Source organism: Chiroxiphia lanceolata, chromosome 20 (assembly GCF_009829145.1).
Source record: "Chiroxiphia lanceolata isolate bChiLan1 chromosome 20, bChiLan1.pri, whole genome shotgun sequence".
Classification (NCBI taxonomy): Eukaryota; Metazoa; Chordata; class Aves; order Passeriformes; family Pipridae; genus Chiroxiphia; species Chiroxiphia lanceolata.
Window position 1 is genome coordinate 9,723,961 of NC_045656.1, and position 18,150 is coordinate 9,742,110.

The window sequence follows — 18,150 nt, forward strand, 5'->3', positions numbered from 1 at the left end:
CTGCAATGACCTGCTGGTCACTTTTTTAGCAAAAGGGAAAAAAGGAGAGAGGAGTGGGAAGAGAAGAAATTGCCACCCTTTCAGTATTAGAAATAATGTCCCTGATGGCAGAGGACTCGTAGAAGTGATCAGTGATGATCAAATTCCTCTTAATAAGAACAAACAGCGCTGTCGATGGAGGACGTGCTGCAAGGAGCTTCCTATGGAAATCACCACATCCAAATCCTAACCCAGGAGTGCTCAGGGCGCTGGTGCAGGAGAGAAGTGCTGCTGTCTGTCCTGAAGGTCCCTTGCAGGTGAGTCTGGAGACAAGGCAGGCAGAAGGGTGGGGTGGGGAGCAGCGGGACGGGCTGTGCCCAAAAGAGTCCCTTAGCCACGGGTTATCCCGGGATAACTGACTGCTCTCTAATGAGGGCACAGGATGTGTTAATCACTCCACTCCAGCGTTCCTGACAGGAACTTGGCAGCAGGTTCCAGCCACTCAGGCACTGAGGCTGCAGGTTTTATGGCCGTGCCCAGGTGTGATTGTGGGGCTGTTCTCCCTCATTTCCTCAGGGAGGAGCAGGTTACACTCTCACTGCTGTGGGCTCTGCTGGAGGCAACTGGTTTGCAAAGTAAACTGTTGCTTTCTCACGTGTTGAAGTTATTTTAACCCCTATCTCAGTCTTTATTCTTATCTTTTAAGCCTCTATTTAGTGTGTTCAGCCAGAAAGTTGAAAATTTCAGGCAGCTCTGTGTTCTGCAGAAGTTAAGGCTTATTTAGCCATTTAAGTCTTAGTCAAAGGAGGGAAAAGAGCTATTGGAGGAGTTGATTCCATCTTATACAGCTTACTGTGCATGCTCTTTTGTAAATGAGTTTAACTCTCCAAGGTGGTTCTGCACATCCCGGGGTCCCACAGCCCTCCTGTGAACCTGTGTTACCTCGTGTTAGCGAAACCAGCTGCTGGTTTCACCACCTGATCTCTCTTTCTTGAGGCTGAATCCTTCCTGGGGTCATTTGGTACTTGCTGAGAAACAGGCAGGCAGGGTTTTGCTTTTTAATAAGCTTTATACAAGGCATTTATAAATCATGAAGGGCCTCACAGGGCCTCACAACAGCCCTGTGGCTGCAGCAGGAACTGCACTGGCTTTCAAAGTGTGTTTCTGTGCAATCTGAATGTTTGTGTTTTATGAGCTTTAATAGCTGTTTTTCAGCATAAATCAGCCTGGATCCATCACATGTCCACTCCTATCCGTGGGATCATAAACCCCAACTTCCCGTTTATGCCCTGGCGCCGCAGTAACAACAACGGGGACAATAGAAACCCCTTTCAGGGGGTTGATGTGAGTGACACCAGAGTCCTTGTCACAGTGCTTGGTAAGACACCATGTTCCTGCCAATCAAACTTGCTGGAGCAAGTGGAGCAATTTCTCTGCTCACAACCTGCTTTGTGGACTGAGCTCTCTGTGCACAGGAACACTCCTGGGACTGCAGCTGTCACAGCACACAGTTCCTAAAATGTTTGAGCTGAACCAATGATCTGGAGCACTGAAATTCTCTGAGGAGATCAAATGAGTGGTGAATCCTCCCTTTTGCTTAGATGTGTTGGGCATGAAGGGCTGCACAGACAGCGGGGAACCATCAGTCACCGTGGATCTCAGCTGACAGGGCTGGAGAAGCTTCAGCAGCTCCATGGTTGACTTTCTGTCTTTATCTAGCTGTTTTAAGATTTAAACTCCATCTCTTGTTTGCCTTGGGGAGGTCACTGCTGTCCTCCCAGGGGTGCTCCCAGGTTCAGCAGTCACTGCTGGGTTCCAGGACATAAACCATTATGTTTTACTGCACGTAAGAAAGCATTTTGTGCAATGCTGAGAGCTTCATGTACCACAAACTCAAATGACTGTAGGTTTACAAAGATATTGCATTCTTGATAGGAAATGTCTGTGATTTATTTAGAGTTTAATCTCAGCATCAGCACAATCAGCAAAATGTAAAACTTCTACCTTTCTTTGTATCTCATAAATTCTTCATAACTACCCATGTCTGCAAACTAATCCATCAAGATCTTTCTCTTACGTGCTGGGAACAACGTGGGTAATGTGGGAAGGGAATAGATGTTGACATTATGAAGGTAATTTCAGTCGATGAAAAACAATATAGTTTTGAGAGGTAATAAAAAGGAAGGGTATGGAGAAGTTTAGCTAGAGATAGATTACAGGAAAACAAAACCCATGGTCATTAAAACAGTATCAGCTGTTTAGATTTCTTTTTACATCCAAACAGTGTTTGACTACTGGATGTCTAAATCACTTCAGAAGATATTAATAGGTAAGGGATAATAAAATAACCCAAATTGATTATGATCTTATACCGTTTACGATATAACTTTAAATGCAAATTGCATTCAACTGCAAGCAGGGAAATGGTGTCCCAAAGGCACTTCAATTAATTGCTGTAGTTAATTACACTCATAATTTTACTTGTGTGACTAATTATAATCAGGTTTTATCGGTGTATCTGGATTTATTTCTGATGCTAAAAGCCCCAAACAGCAGGTTATTTTTAGGAAATACATTTAAACTTCATAATGGAAACTGCATGTTCCCATTCTCAGCAGTTGACTGGAACGAGCTGTGTCTGTTCAGGAGGAGTTTGGAGGAGATCAGGAAGGGAACGTGCTGAGGAGGGGTCTGGGGAGGTCACTGTGGCGCTGCTGCTCCATTGCTCGCTCTCCCAGTTTCTTTGATCGCTTTTTATCCTGTGTTGGGCACCAGAGTCCTCGATGGTGGCCCCGAGGCCACCAGAGGGACTGGAATTTGGCTGGAAAGGCACTGGAAGTGCCACCTCTGTTCCCTGCAGCCGCTGGTGAGACCACTTCATGGGTGCTCCTCGAGCAGCCAAAGCAGTGCTGCTTTTGGGGGTGATGCCTGTGGATTTTTAGGATTTTTAGCTTTTCATGGATTTTAGAAGTAGTTGTGTAGTAAACGTAGATTTTAATGTAGCTGTATAATTTGTCACACTTTAGAACAGTAGTTTACACATACCCAACCCTATGACCCCATTTCATATCGAACTTTCTAAATTCTTTTAGTTTGTTTAGACTTCTCTCAAGGCATTCTGTTTAAGACCATTTGCACCCCAGGCCTCTACAACAAGATCAAATCAACTTTCAAATACCTTTTTTGGAGATGCAGTGTTTGCCACAGTGTCTCTACCACCTGAACCCTGGGATACAACACCTGCTCCGTCGTGGGGTGTTTATTCCCTGGGATGGGGCCCCAGGGTGAAGGAGAAGGAGCTCCCCTCAGCCTGAAGGGGACCCTCAGGAAATGGCGGCCAGCAAAGCTAAAGCTTTGGGGGGTGCCCAACCCCGAGCCTGCCACCCCTGCTGTGCCCAGAGGGAATTTTTGCCTTTCCTCCCCTTCTTTTCATATTTTTCCTGGCTTTTTTTCCCAGCTTTCTTTTCCCCTCGGTTCGTGTTTCCGTGGCAGGGCCTGGCACCAGCGCCCGGCTCTGTCTTGGCCGCCATGGCCCCCTCAGAGCCCGGCCTGGCCCCGCCGCCTCTGGAGGTGAGTCCGTCCTGTCTGTGGGGAGACAACAAACAGGGAAATAACACCGGGAAAAGCATGGAGCACAGAGATGTGCCAGGTGGAGCAGTATCCCGGGCACAGGATGCCTCAGTCCTGGCTGCCTCCCCACGGGTGCAATCCCCTCAGGCTGGATCCCCTCAGATGTTTTACAGGGCTCTGTAAGCAGCACGAGACACGTGGTGTGAGTGAGGGGGGTTTGAGATGTTTCTTATGGGTGAATCCCTCAGGAATGTGCCCGAACACCTCCTCCCCTGTGTCCATGGGAGCAGCCCCTTGGGCCAGGCAGGGTGGTGGGAGGATTCCCTTTCCTTACTTGTGTCCCTTCGGTGCATCGCAGCTGGAGTTTTATTGCCTTTTCCACAGATACGCATTAATTTACCAGTAAAACCCACACTTTTTTTTTTTTAATGTAATTTATATGATTTTCTCCCATATGCAACGTTTTCTACAGCAGCCTCTGAGTTACCGGGTCATTTGTTTCTCTGTCATTGAATTGTTTTTAAATCCCATCTCATTTTAGCACTTGGTGGAAGAAAATCACCAAGTCCACTTTTAACTCTATCAAAAAGAGCATCCTGTCTCCAAGGGTAATAATTTTTCATAGAATCGTTTATAGAATAATAGAACCATTTAGGTTGGAAAAGACCTTTAAGATCATCGAGTCCAGCTATAATTTTTGTGTGTAATTTTTGCTCCTGGGCTGTATGTCCTGGGCAAGGTGCAGCACCAGGCAATGGATCCTCCTGTCTCTGGATCAGAGCTGGTTGATGTTATACATGGTATTAACACATTTGTTAAACTCCCAAACCAGCCTGGGAAGTTCAGTAGGCTTCTCTGTATCCTTTTTTTTTTTTCTCTTTGCCTACGGGTGGTTGGATGGATATTTTACATGGATTTGCTGTTTGGTATCTTTTTAACTGGAAGGCTGCTGGCTGTGCTGGCAAGTGCTGTTTTTCCTGTGAAATCCACTCCTGGAGGGGCCACGAAGGAAAGGACAAAGCAAAAGGCTTTCTCCTCTTCTCCCAGCAGCCACAGAAAATTAATTTTGTACAGTCAAGTGCATTTTGAGCTGGTGTTTGTCAGAGGAGGAGCTGTGACTGTTCAATGGAGGCGCCAAGTTTGTCAGAATTCTTTGTGGATAATGTAAATATATTTCTTGTGAGTAATGGTTTGGTTTCCTTGTCTCTTTCTGCTTCCTGAGAAAATGTTTTGCTGAAAACATATTGTATTAAGAATTCTTGTTTTGTGCCTGCCCCTCCTGTCACCCCCTGCTCCCGATGTTTGCGAAGGAGCGACGCCGGGCTTGTGTTCATGTGGGAGAGCTGCTCCTTCACCTCTCACACCTCCGGAGGGTGCACTCAAGTCAAGGTCTGATCTGGGAAAGAGCTTTTTGGATGTGTTGTACAAAGCCATGTAATCTCAGCTCGGAGTGCTTTTAGGAGCAGGGAGGATCTGCTGATCTGGTGAGTCCCCAGTTGCTGTTCAGCACATGAATGGGCTCCACCGTGGCAGCAGTTCCAGCTCTAAACCAAAGTCCAAGCTGCTTCCAAAGGACAGAGCTCTGGTAAGCAAAGCTACATCCACACTTTGATAATCTCCCAAACCTTTTGGTCTTTGCCCTCTTGAGCACCATCACTTCATACATCTGGTTTGCTGCAACCTAAATGCTGCTCTACCTCCCACTTGATCCAGATCAGCAGAGCCTCTGCTTGTCTCTGTTTTAAACCCCAGACTTTCATCTCTAGTGAATTTTAATTTCCAGTGTAGTTTCATTTTCTCTTGGACTCCAGTTTTCAGCCCCAGAAGACAAACAGTCGTCTAGTCTGGCTCCCACAGATGTGAAATGTATCAGTGAAGTTCTCTGCTGACTTTTCTGTACGTGGGAAAATAATGTTCTTTCTGGGTCCTTCTAAATCCTTTTGTTCCTTCCCCCACCCTTTCCTGTATTATCATGGCTTGGCCACTTGTCCTTCAGGAGTTACTCTCGTTTCCTGGTGTCTTCACAATATAAGAAGTTTCATGCCAAACACAGCATAGACAAAATTCCTGACAATCAGCACCTGAGGCTACCTGTGGAACAGCAAATTACTTTTCCATAACCATCTTCACAAAGGCAATTCAAGCGTCCCACTTGAAGCCTTCCTGTCTTTGACTGCATTTTAAATGCACTGTATTTATTCAGTGCATCAATAGTGGTCCTGTCATTGTCACACCCTGTCCCAGAACAGAACGTGTCACCTGAGTGCAAAGAGGAGACTCTGCCGCGGGACAGACTGAACTCAGTCACTGTCACAGGTACAGACTGCAGCATTTCCCTTTTCCTCATTGCCACAACACTGAGTCACTCAGTAAGACTGTGATACTTGTCTAATCAGGTTTTATCCATGCTGAGGTTAGTGCAGGAGAGGACTTAGAGAGAACTAACCGTCTTCTCAGCAGATTTTTGTCTTTCTCTTAGTTCTAATATATTTCATAGTAAATAAGTTCCTCCCACATTGGAATTATTGGCTGTAAATGCTTGTCTCTATCTCCATGATAAACTGAGGCACAACCTGGTGAAAACTGCCCCAAGTTTGATTTATCATTTATCACCAGCAATAAGTGGCAGCTGACCCACATCCTCCATAGGTTATTCCACTCATCCTTAATGAAATGAGAAATTATTGAATAGAGAGGAGTGGTGGGCTCTTGTGCATCTTTATCAGTGCAAAAGGCATTTCTCAGTGAGGCGTCCTGAGGAACCTTCTCATCACTGCTCTGTAAAACAGGAGCTGCCAGTCCTGCAGGAGTTCAGTGTGTCATGGTGCCTGGTAGGTCTTGAAACAGCAACAAAACCCAAGCCTTTCAGAATATTCCATTTATTGTGGCTTGTTGAACAGCAAGAAAACAAAGCAGCAATTTGCTGCTTGCAGAGAACACCCAGGTGATGTGAAATAAATCTCCAGAAACCTGCTGACATTAGAAACACGTCCCCAGGTACTGCAAATCCCTGCCCCCTTCCCCAAAAATGCAAACCCAACCCTAAACCCAACCCTAAATATTGTGAAGAAAACAGGAGGGGGGAAAAAAAAAAGTCACATTCCTGTTCTGAAAGAGTGTTTGTAGATTCCCCTTCAGCAAGGACGAAAGATATAAAAACTCAAAGCAATTCAAATATAGGTCTCTTTCAACTTTAATATTTTGTTTATGTTTGCTCCTCAAAAGTCTTTCAGTTACATAAAAATACAGTTAAAGTATTAATCATTCCTTTAAACATTAAATAGGTGGATTTGCTTTCCCATGTGTGTTTTTAAAGCTTGTATTATTGATCGATAAATATGAAAATAGTTCCCTCCCTCCCGTTTTTTTCTCCTTTGGTGAGCTGTGGTTACTCTCACTGCCAGGATTTTCCTGAAAATGGCCATATAACTGTAGTATAAAGTCATCCCTGCAAACACTGACTTAAAGAAAAAAAAATACAAGCCTGCTAATGTGAAATCCTGTTTTGGTGTGGCCAAAATCTAAAATTCTAAAAGAAGCTGTAACGTGTTATAACATGAGGAAACCCCTTTCACCAAGATCTTTTCTGTAAGTAACTGGGTGAGATCTGAAGGTGTCAGTTCAAATCACAATCTTCTTGGAAAAACTGTGAGTCTTTACCACATGTGAATATTGCAGGTATGTTATTATTAAAAATTATATATATATTTATATAAAAGAAATATATATATGTAAGAAAGAGCCATTTCTTGAGCTGTCCCATTTTATTAGGCAGATAAAAACTATAAAGGATCATCAGAGTCCCGTGCTTCAAATGCAGCCCTCCAAAGAGAGGGAATTTCCACGGATGCGCCCCTGGTCCGTGGGGATGAGCTTCCCTGTTTCTCTGTGGCACATCATATTGGCCCTGGCATCCCAGAGAAGGGATGAATAAATAAGAGAGAAACCTGAAAGCCAGAATCAGGAGATCAGGTGAAAGGAATCCAGTATCCTGAGCTAAAATGGATTCAGATCTATAGAAGGAAGAAGGGGAGGTTTGTGTTAATGAGGTTTGTCACATACCCTTCCCTAGAGGGGGTGACCCAGATGTTGCTCCACTGTGTGTGAGCGTTTTTTTTCTTTGCTCTGTGTTGTACCTTCAGGTAGGACAGTTTGGGATTATAGGAATGACTGCCAGTTTTGCAGTGTTGAGTGTAAACATACTCCAAACAAACCCCTTCACAGGCACTTAAGAACAGATTCCTCTTGAAGATCCTCTGTACAGCTTGTCAAGTGTCCTTCCAGTGGTGTGTTAAAACTACAGGTTTGCAGATAATCCATCCTAATCCATCCTAATGTTTCCTCTGAGTGTTTTGCTTTGGTCTATTTAAAAAGTGAATCTTTGCAGCTTTATCTTACAGTTCCTTTGAATTCTGGTGGTTTAGTGCCACGGGTTTTTCCGTAAGAGCAGCACAGTCCTTGGTTAATGCCTGGAGGAGGACAAGGTTACACTCTGTACTGAGATATGATTCACGAGTCGGTAATTAGAGAGGCTGCTTGATACAAAGAGCCAACAACAGCAAGAATAACAAACAAAAAAAAAAAAAGACAAAAAAAAAAGACAAAAAAAAGAGGGGAAAAAAACCAGCAGAACATTGAATGAGGTGAGAAATGTTCACTGGGAAGGAGAGCTCAGGAAGTACGTAAGTGTGAGGAGCAGCAGCAGGAGCTTTGCCGGGGGCAGGACGGTGCTGGCGCTGGACCAGGACACCTTGCGCCCGTTCAGGGGCTGGATGGGCCGGAAATTTTCAATCATGGGAGTTGAGTTCTTCCCATCAAAGTGCAGAGCTGCAAACTGAGAGAGCTGCAGGTGGAGAAGGAGAGAATAGGTCGTTAAACCTTCTTTTTTTTCCCCGCAGGGCTCTGGGAATTGCGGTGTCGCGAACGCGCGGGTTTGAGCGGTGTGGGTGCGTTAAAGCTTGCAGGAAACACCGTGACAGGGGCCACGGCCAGAGGTCACCCACAGATGACTCCTGCCAGCCTTGGAAATCAGGGGCACTTCCTCTCTGTGTGAGCCAAATGCTTTGTTCACCTCAAGAACCTGGTCACCCCCGTCCTCCTGACGCACGCGGCCCTGTCCTTGTCCCCCACGTCACAGTGACACAAGGTAGGAGCACGAGGATTTCTGTCTTTGCCCCAAATTCCTCACAGCACCGTGTGATGCTGAGCTGTGCCTGGCTGAGCCCTGCCCTGTGACTGAGGGACTGTGAGGAAACTGTGAGCAAACTCTGAGCAAGGAGCTAAAATCCAGGTGCTGGCCCTCTGCCAGACCGTGCAGCCTCCAGACAATCCGTGTTTTCGAGGCACTCATGATTCAATCTCCTGTTCCTCTCTACAGGTCGAAAATGGGCTGCTTAAAGCTGATGCTGATAGGCTCAAAGTTTGGATTTGGAATTATTCTGTTCTGGTCTCCTGCCAGCGGGAGAAAAGCCATGAAATTTGGGAGTGAGCGGGTGACAGCGGTGGAAGTGGTGCTGACGAAGCGCTGAGCTGGGCAATTACCTGGGGGGTTTTCTTGGCTTTCTTTTCCCATCGTCATTTCCCCTTCCTTCCCCTTTCCTGCCATTTTTCCAGAGATGATTTAATAGGGTCAATCAGCTGGCACTCAGGATTACATTTAGGCTGATGCCAAGTGAGTGTGTGTTTGGAACAGGGCAGGGGAGCAGCTGGTCGGGCTGTGGTGCTGTGGGAGTGGGCAGGCAGCCCGAGGGGCAAAGCAGACCCTCCCCTCTGACTCACCTGGGGAAGACTGAGCTCAATTGGCATCTCAAATATTGTCCAGATGACACCCTCGAAGCAGTCAGGGGTGGTGAGGGAGCCCTCATAGCGATAGTACCTCCCAAGCTCTTCCTTAGGTGGGAGAAGGGAGCTCAGTGGCAAAGGATCCATCTGTGCTGACAGCCCTGAACAAACCACGGGGAAATACCGCCTGTAACACTTGTGGCTGCAGGTTTTGTCCACATTTATCTTCAGCCTGATCCCCCCATGCACCTCCCACATTGCACAGCCTGTGAAACCCCCGTCACAAGTGTCTTTCTCACCTTTGTATTGAATATTCTCTAGTTCATTTAGAAGAGCTGCATAATTTTTGTTTTCCTCGTCAACCTGAAATGGAAACATTTTGATTCCAAATCGTGCGTTTCTCAACCACGGGTTGCTTTGAGTTAATTGTGACTAGAGCAGGAAAGGACCACAAGGGTAAAAACCAGCAGCAAGCAGGATAGAAAAGGGCAGAGGAACTCAGTGCTGACAGAATGCCTGCAGAAGACAGGGAGAGTTAGGTCTTGTGTACTGTAATATTGACACAAACAATCACTCAGCCAAATTGCTGGTAAATTTGAGATGGACAGTTAAAAATGTGACTGCCTACCTTTATAAAGAAGGCAAGCACAGCCAAACCATCCTTGTATTTCTTGGCTTCTGCTACACTTGGAACATCCTCTCTTATATGGACAAGGTGCAGCTGTAACACAATAGCCAAGGCTCTGGTTAGTGAGCAGTGTCCTCACTTCCATATTTCCACTCTCAGACTTCCCTAGGAGATCCAGCCAAGAGTTTTTGTGAACAGCATCTTGAAAAGCCAGAGTTCTGGAGTAAAATCCATAGCCCAGCACCATTCTCACCCACCTCCATGGCATATTTCTCTCCATCTATGCTGTGCTCTGAGCCAGGGATGTATTGCTGCACTCCTGGGCTGCTTTGCTGCAGACTTGGGACTCCCCAGTGCAAATGGAATTCTACTGCCTTGTATTTTCTTGCCAGACCTCCACCTCCAACTTTCAGGGATGCATCCAGTGTTACCTTAACTGGGGGGAAAAAAAAAAGGGAAATTGTTTTAAGGGCAAAAATCAGATCATGCATTGATAGGATGTGAGAGCAGAGATTCAGCTTTATCCAAAAGTTCTGGCTTGAGTTTTCATACCAACTGTTCCAGAAATTCAACTCTGCAGAAACTGAACTCTTACAAAATTATAGCTGAGTTTAATTTGGAATGAATTATAAACATTATGACCTCAGGAGTCAGAGCTTCTTCTACCTTTCAGAAGACCCTCTATTCCTTCATTTTTTGTCTAGGAAAACACCCTCTATCAAAGTATTCATCACAGTTTATTTGGGTTTAACCATTGTTTAAATCTCCTGTTATCTGCACTGTAACATTTATTTTAGGCAGGGTTCAAAGGCATTCTATTTTAATTTAGAGTAGTGCTGCAATTTAAGCCTAAGAATCTAAGTCATTATATCTGTTTAATGTGATGTTTGATCTGCTGTTAACAGCAAAACAAAATGTTCTTAGGACATATTCTTCCAGCTAGACATCATCATCATTTCCTTGACACATTTGACATATAATTTTAAATTTTACTTATTAGGATCTCTGCATTAAACACAGCACTTTTCTCTGCACAGGGGAATTCTGGATTGCAGCCCCAGAGGAAAATTCTGGATTGCAGCCCCAGAGATTTCATTTGCGCTCTGAATTCCAAATGAACCTGGATGAGTCACTTAGTTCCTTTGTGTTTTTATCTGTAAATGGATGAGTCACATATCTTTTAGGCTTTGTTTATTTAGCTTGTGGGACCTTTGAGACACTGCCCCTTGCTATCTGCCCATCACCCAACACAGGGATGGTTTAGTCTCACCTGGAGCTTCTATTTGCAGCGGGAATTTAAGCAATAACTGTTCCAGTGCCCAGGAACTGGTTGCCCTCAGAAGGAGAAAATTTTAAACCCCTGATCCTCATGCATGGCTGGGGAAGATGAGAGTTCTGAGCAATCCTTATAAATATTAATTTTTGTGTAAAAGGGACTGCAAGGTGGACATTCTAGAGCACCATTCTGTAATGGCAGAGTCATTAACCCACGTATCAGTGAAAAGTCACTGCCTTTTCCTTCTGCTCTGTCACAATACCAGTGTTTTAAACTAGAATCTCTGGCTGTTCAAATCTCCCCAGCTGCCTTCTCACCCTTCCCTTTTAAGCCAGGAGATATTTGCCACTTGCTGCTTTCTGCTTTAAGGATTTGGCAGTTCAAATAACCCATCGGAGGTTTTAAGAACACCTGAAGATAATTTAAAATAAAATAGACCACAGGTTTATTTTTAAAGCTGAAGTAATTGAACATAATTTTGTTGAAGCATCATCATTACAATTGCTCTTAGTGAAGAAAGGTGAAGGAAGTGCAACAGTTCTAAATTACTCTTCACTGATTCACTATTTACTGAATCAATAAGTAGCTGATCAACACACTCGGGTTACCTTCTGTGTGCAGAGAGAACAGGTTTAAATCTGAGAAGATTTCAGCCCATTATTTAAAGAACTAGTAGGACTCACACACCTCGAGCCAGTGGTGGAATGAGTGTCCCAGGTTATATTTTATTTCAGCAGAATTCTTTGTGCAGAAGCAAAGTTTGCAAAGGGCAAGCCCAGAAATGAAGGGTTTAGGAGCATTCAGCAGAAAATCATGTGTCTCTGCCTAAAGGGTTGTCCTGCACCCCTCTACCCACCCACATCCTCATCCCAGATGCTTTTGGGGTTGGAAGTTCCCTGGGCAGCTCTGTTTGTGCACATCTCTAGGAACCATTTCTGCTGAGACGCTCAAGGGCCACGCCCAGAACCCAGAAACTTGATAATTCCCACAAAATTCCCAGAAAGTCTCAGCTCAGACAGTGTTCTGAATGTTTCACTTCTGAAATATAGGGCTGATATCCCATCTGTGCTTCCTTGCTACAGGGATACCCAGCACCGTGCCCAGGACGTGGAAGAAGCGAATGCCGGTTCCAAGGCAAGGCACAGATAAATCCCACAATATTTGGCAGTACTTGCCTGTATGTCCATTATTTTCCACATTCCACTTCGAAGACCCCTTCCCATCATATCCCTCAAAAGTCAGAGGCTTGAGGCTCTTGTCATAAACGACATTTCTGGTGACAATGTTGATGGGGGACTGTCTGTCCCCTTTGCAGGCGGCGTCTGTCAGGTGCCACTGGTGAGGATCTGTGGCAGGGTGAAGGAAACAAGATTTTTCTGTAGACAGCAAATCCCTCATAAAACCAAACCACCCAACCAATATACTCTTGCTTGGGAAACTGGAGACATCAGGGTGATCTCCTCTGGAGCTCATTTGGAGTTATTTTGAAACAAAATGAACAGTTACCCCACCACGAGTATCTTCAAAACACCCTCCCCTGGGTATCCTGTTTAGCATTTATGTGTACATAAAGCATTAAGTGCTGAGTTGTGTGAAATTTTGCATTATTTCTCTCCAGAGCCCCTTTGCAAAATGGAATAATCACAGATGTGACTGGAAAAAAAATCACTTGGTCAGCTGTACCTTCACACTCCGGGTGTTCACACTTCTGGGACCGGTAACACCAGTGGCTTCCCACTAAAGAAAAAGAAATAAAACCAGCAGATTGTTCAAAATTAGGTGAATGAAAAGCTGCACAAATTGTGTGTCCCCCCCCCCAAAATCAGCAGTGAAATGGACCCTCAGAGAGTGACAACCGGGCACGTGTTTTTGAGAATTCCTTGGGGTTTTCTACCCAATTTTATTCAGGTAAGATGTTTCATTTCTTAGGTATGTAACCAAGGAGGGCTGGCAGAGGTGAGTGCTTCAGCTGTAGAGAAATCTTGAGTTGCTCAAGACTCCTTAGCAGGGTGAAGAGCACCAGGCAGCAAGTCCAGCTGGGTTCTGATATCCCATAATTTAGAAGAGATCCTCTGCCCTCTCTAGATCTCCTCCTGGTCTTTACTGAATCAGTTCCTACCTGGTAACATTCCCCCCAGCAACAGTTCTAGCAGGAATCAGTAGGACTCTGCGTGGCTTCCAAATAATTTGATTTTCAAATCTTGGCTTCCGCAATTTCTTGAGGCAAAAGTTCCACATTTGAATACACGTAGTGTTAAAATAAATCCCCTTTATCAGTTCTGCACTTGCCAGCCTTTCATAGACTTGTAAATTCACTTATGCAAGACGACTTATTTCACTCTGTTCCAGGAACTATTTTAAAGGTTACTTGGTGCAATAGGGAATTTGAAGAAATGAAGGATCTCAGAACTTCCTGGAAGACCTGAAGGATCGTTAGTGTAACTCAGCTGTGATCCATCCCACAGAGATGGCTGAGAATTTTTTCAGTAGAACATCTTAATTTTATTTTTTCCTTGCCAGAAGAAATGCAAAGTTCAGAGGAAAAGACCTGATTTAACTGGAGTATGTGTTGATCTAGTCAGGAAAGGAGGGACTGTTTTGGTTGTCACAGGTTCCTTCAGTGGCTCTTTATGACAGTTCTAAATTTCAAAAGGACTTGGACAGGAATAGTTCTCTTAGACTATCAAACTTTAATCCATAACAATTCAAAACCTCTTGTAATCATGATTAATACTAGAGCTTCTGTTTTCTCATGATTAGTAAATTATAGACATTTTAGGAAATGGCAAATCAATTTTAAGGATCATTATGGAGGGGTCCTGTCATTAGATTGGTAATTACCAGAATTTGTAATTTATAACACACCTGCTGAAAGGCTCATGGTGGCTTTTACCACCTTTATCTTGATATCAGTAGCAGAGCAATACATCCATCCATGAAGGATTTAGAAGTTATAAACAGAGCCTTGACATAAAATGTGGGTAACTGTAACCCAGAGGGAGACTTGGACAAGCTTGTGGCAATTAATGCAACCTTGAAAAAATGAGAGTTCCAGCTTTTTTTCACAGAAACTAAATTTATGCAGAAAACCACAAATGATGTTGACTCACTTTCTAGTTTAGCAAGTGTTTAGTAACGCTGAGAGGAAAAGTAAACAGCATTGTTAGTTTGTGTTGGAAGAGACAGAGGGATTTCCGTGGTGTTGTTCCATTGATGTTTTTTAATCACCCCAAAAAATCCCTTTTGACAAGGTTTTATTTTTTGACAGACTTCTGATAGTACACAAAACTTCAGTTCCTAAACTTGCTGGTTGCATTTTCCCAGGCCTGTGTGTGCACCAGAGAGTGGCCTGACCTCCAGCTGAGCTCATCCCCACTGGGACACGGCAGAACAGGGAGTTCCAGGCACAGAATGTCACCAAGTGCCTTAATCGATATTCTGATCAATAAATGCCCAAAGAATGCCAGGTAAGGAGACCTTCACATGCTTGGTTCTGTTCCATGAGTCAATGTTTGTGTGGCTAAATGACTCCAGGCATATTTTTGGCAACTCAGTGGTCAACCCGTGCTTTAACAGTTTCCCACCAGCACATCGGGATTGGGATTTTCTTGGCAATTTATACATGAGTGAACCTTTAGGAGAAAGAAAGCAGGGAATAACCTGGGCATGAGAGGACAGCCACCTGCAAAGATTTGCTCTCAAAGCCTTTGGGAGGTGAGTTAAAGCAGAGAGGAGAGTTGCCAGGTGAGAACTCAAGGTCAGGTGAGGAACCCCAGGCTATTTACCCCAAACTGCTGGGTTTGCACAGGGCCTTGCACAATGAGAGGTGAGCAGGGCTCAGACATCAAAGCTCTACTGTGATGCAAATCGGATTTTCCAGTCAGTGGGATTCACAATTGGGAGTAAGTGCAGCCAGTTCATTGGGGATAAGGTTGTGGAGCTTTTAAACCAGGGCTGTAGAACCACAAAACCCAAAACCAACCACAGCAAACACCGAGGGAAGGCAAAGGGAAGGTGAGGGAAGGCAAAGGGAAGGTGAAGGTCACGGGATCAATGGTCCTGAATCAGCAATGGTCCTGAATCAGCACCTCAGTTCTGTGGAAATGGGTTATGGAGGCTTTTACTGCTGAGTTCACATCCCACCCTTCTTAAACAAAACAATCACTGACTTTTTACTGCCTGAACAGATGCTGGCAGGTTCTCTCAGATAAACTTGTGGGTCTCAATCACTTCTGAGTAGACTGACACCATGAGCACCCTGAAAGGCTTTCAGTCATGGCACCAAGATGAAGGGGAGAAAAAAGATTTTAAAAATAAAATGAAATTTAAAAAATCCAGCCCTCTGTGGCTACAGCTGCCTCACATCCAGCACTCAGGAGTGTTCATCCCTTCTTCTGTTGAATCCTAACTAATAATTAGTGTCTGAGTTTTGCAAGGGTTCCAGTGAGTTCCTGGTGTCTATGAACAAAGACAGGATCTGTGTTTTCTATCAAGTCCTTATCTCAGTTGTGGTTTAGAGAGGTGGATGGTATCAGTGAAGTAGAACAGGATATAAATTCAGCATTTCATAACAAAAAGGTCCTTAAAGCTGTTAAACCTTAAACAATGACCTAATTAAACATTGCAGAATGCCTGAGCAAACAGTGAATTAATGTTTATTGTGAATTAGATACATTTTTGGTTGGCAGCAATGGAACATTGGAGAACAGGACCTCCTGCTCAGGAGGAACCTTCCCCAGTGTCACTTACAAGGAAAATTTGCCTTTGGATTTTATCTGAGTCAGGTGAGATTCCTCCCTACCTGTGGGGACCTTACATGACAATAGTTCTTTTTTCCCCTGAGCTTTAGGGCTTTATTTCTGAAGCAAGAAGGAAAGATACTTGTCACATCCAGTCACTTGTCTGTGGTCTTAGGCATGATTAGGCCCTAAGGTATGTTGTCTAGTCTGGTCTTAATTGTCTGAGTGGCTCCTGCCACTTCCCTTAGGAGGCTGCTCCACAGTCTATTAGCCATCACCATCAGGAAATGTTTCCTGTGGAATAGCTTACATTTTCCACTTGCTTATCTGCATCCCTTCACTCCTAGAAATATCACTGAACCACCCTAAACAATTCTTTTCCCTCCCTGGTGTTTACAGCGTTCAAGTAGTTCCCTGCTAATCTGTAATTCCTGTTCTTGCTTCATCCATCCTTTGTCCCATCTCTTGACACCATTTCAACTTCCAAATCCTTCATCCCTCTTCCTCTGACCCCCCTTTCTTACAGGGCCTGGGTACCTGTCAGATCCCACCCTGCTCTCCTCTCACCTGACTGCTCTTTCAGTCAAACCTCCTCAGCTCACCCAGTTTCTTTCCTGTCATTTATTTTGTTGCCTGGAGAAACACAGCAGAAAGTGGGTCTTTCAGTGTTTCAGTGTTTATTTTCTGTTTCTTTGTTTTTATAGCTGAGGTGCTGAAATAATTGCAGTTATATATATATATATATATACACACACACACACTTGGACCTAGTTACTGAATTATCAACTATATTTTGCTTTTACCTTGTGTTATGGATCCTTGATTTAAGTAGTGATGTACCACACCATAGGTGTCACACTGCCTTTACAGGTTTAATTTAGAGTAGGGCTGAACTGTGCTGAAGGCCTGCTCTTCCTCCCCAGAGTTCAGGACAGTTAAATTTAGGGAGTCTCTCTTGGCAAGCGAGCAATCCTACTTATCTCTGTTTCTTCCTTGTCAAACTTACAACTGGTTTCCTGACCAAAGCCGTTTTCTTGGCACCGGGAATAGCTGGAAAACAATACAATTACGTATTGTTTTCATTTCATTGTAAACGTTTTCAATTGTTTTAGCTATCAGGCCTCGTTTGGAAGCTCCAGGCAGAAAATTCCCCCCGTCGAGAACTCCCTCTTCTGTTCAGCCGGGCAGGCGGCCGGACAGCGCTGCTGGCTGGGAACCAGGCTGGGAGCAGCTGCCAAGCCGCTATTGTGTGATCTAGGAAAAGACCCTTAAGCTCTTTGGACCGTGCTCAGATTGCCTGAATTCCATAAAAGTTCCTAAATCTACTTTGTCCTACTTGTTGCCTGTTTGCTGCCCTACTTGGACCCGCGGAGCCCGATCTCGGAGCCAGTGCCGTAGGACAGGTGTGTTCTGGGGGCCCAAAACGCCCTCTTAACTTGTTCACATGCACAAAAGACTCACTAAAACAGGTTTTGTCCCTCTGACAAAGGCTGAAAGTCATGAATTTTACATTTGACAGCTATTTTTATTAACTGGATTTAATCTCTTGAAGCGCGAATGACTTTTATGCCGCGAGCAGCCTGAAGGAGTGGGACAGCAAGAATATCCTGTGCTGCTCTTTAGTTCAAATCCCTTCTCCCTTTCACTGACTGACTCCTTTGTTTGTCCCTTTAGCCTCTTGTCACCCTTTCAGCCACGTCCTGGCTGACCATCCCCTGTTCTCTGGGACACACGGATCAGTGTGTCTGCACTGCTCCCTTTCAGAGAGCCCAGGCTGCCCTCAGTGCCAGAGCTCTCCTTGCTGCTCTATAATCCACAGTTTTCAAATCCATCCCAAAACCTGCTGTCACCTTTGCAGCGTTTTCCATGCAAGTGGCAAAAGCTGATTTTGCACGTGATGTATTTTTAGCTTTGGTTTGTGTTGAGCTCATTCTAATTTTAGCTGGCTTTGTAAAACTTACTATTCTTAGGACAAAAGACAAAACAACTTAAAAGCAGTTGTTATCTGTCTTTATAATTAATGAGAATGCTGACCACAAGCTCAGCATGTATAGATAAGCCTATTTATACATTCTTAAGTGTTACACATCCTCAGGAAGCCCCAATCAGCCACTTTGACAGACAAAATCAGTTCCAAGTGCTTACTCCTAACTTTGTGTATCCTAACCGTGTAAAAA

The 18,150-nt window shown here is 44.5% G+C and overlaps 1 protein-coding gene and 1 long non-coding RNA gene across 4 annotated transcripts in view; one reads left to right on the forward strand and one right to left on the reverse strand.

Moving 5' to 3' along the window:
* On the forward strand, positions 1-15,054 carry LOC116796534. 3 transcript variants are annotated; one of them, XR_004360407.1, is made up of 3 exons: positions 1-296; positions 8,448-8,695; positions 14,559-15,054. It is a non-coding gene; the product is annotated as an uncharacterized LOC116796534 (long non-coding RNA). The 3 variants fall into 3 exon arrangements; XR_004360406.1 differs by lacking the exon at positions 1-296 and adding an exon at positions 3,136-3,549; XR_004360405.1 differs by lacking the exon at positions 1-296 and adding an exon at positions 5,012-6,141 and having other exon boundaries at positions 6,547-8,695.
* The window catches only part of CA4 (carbonic anhydrase 4), a 16,701-nt gene continuing 5,277 nt past the window's right edge, over positions 6,727-18,150 (reverse strand). The window contains exons 2-8 of the mRNA XM_032707198.1: positions 12,918-12,971; positions 12,410-12,580; positions 10,216-10,394; positions 9,959-10,051; positions 9,630-9,693; positions 9,328-9,491; positions 6,727-8,392 (exon numbers count right to left, since the gene is read on the reverse strand). Coding sequence (XP_032563089.1) covers positions 8,204-8,392; positions 9,328-9,491; positions 9,630-9,693; positions 9,959-10,051; positions 10,216-10,394; positions 12,410-12,580; positions 12,918-12,971 — 914 coding nt within the window. The 3' untranslated portion in view covers positions 6,727-8,203. The remainder of the gene's footprint in view (positions 8,393-9,327; positions 9,492-9,629; positions 9,694-9,958; positions 10,052-10,215; positions 10,395-12,409; positions 12,581-12,917; positions 12,972-18,150) is intronic.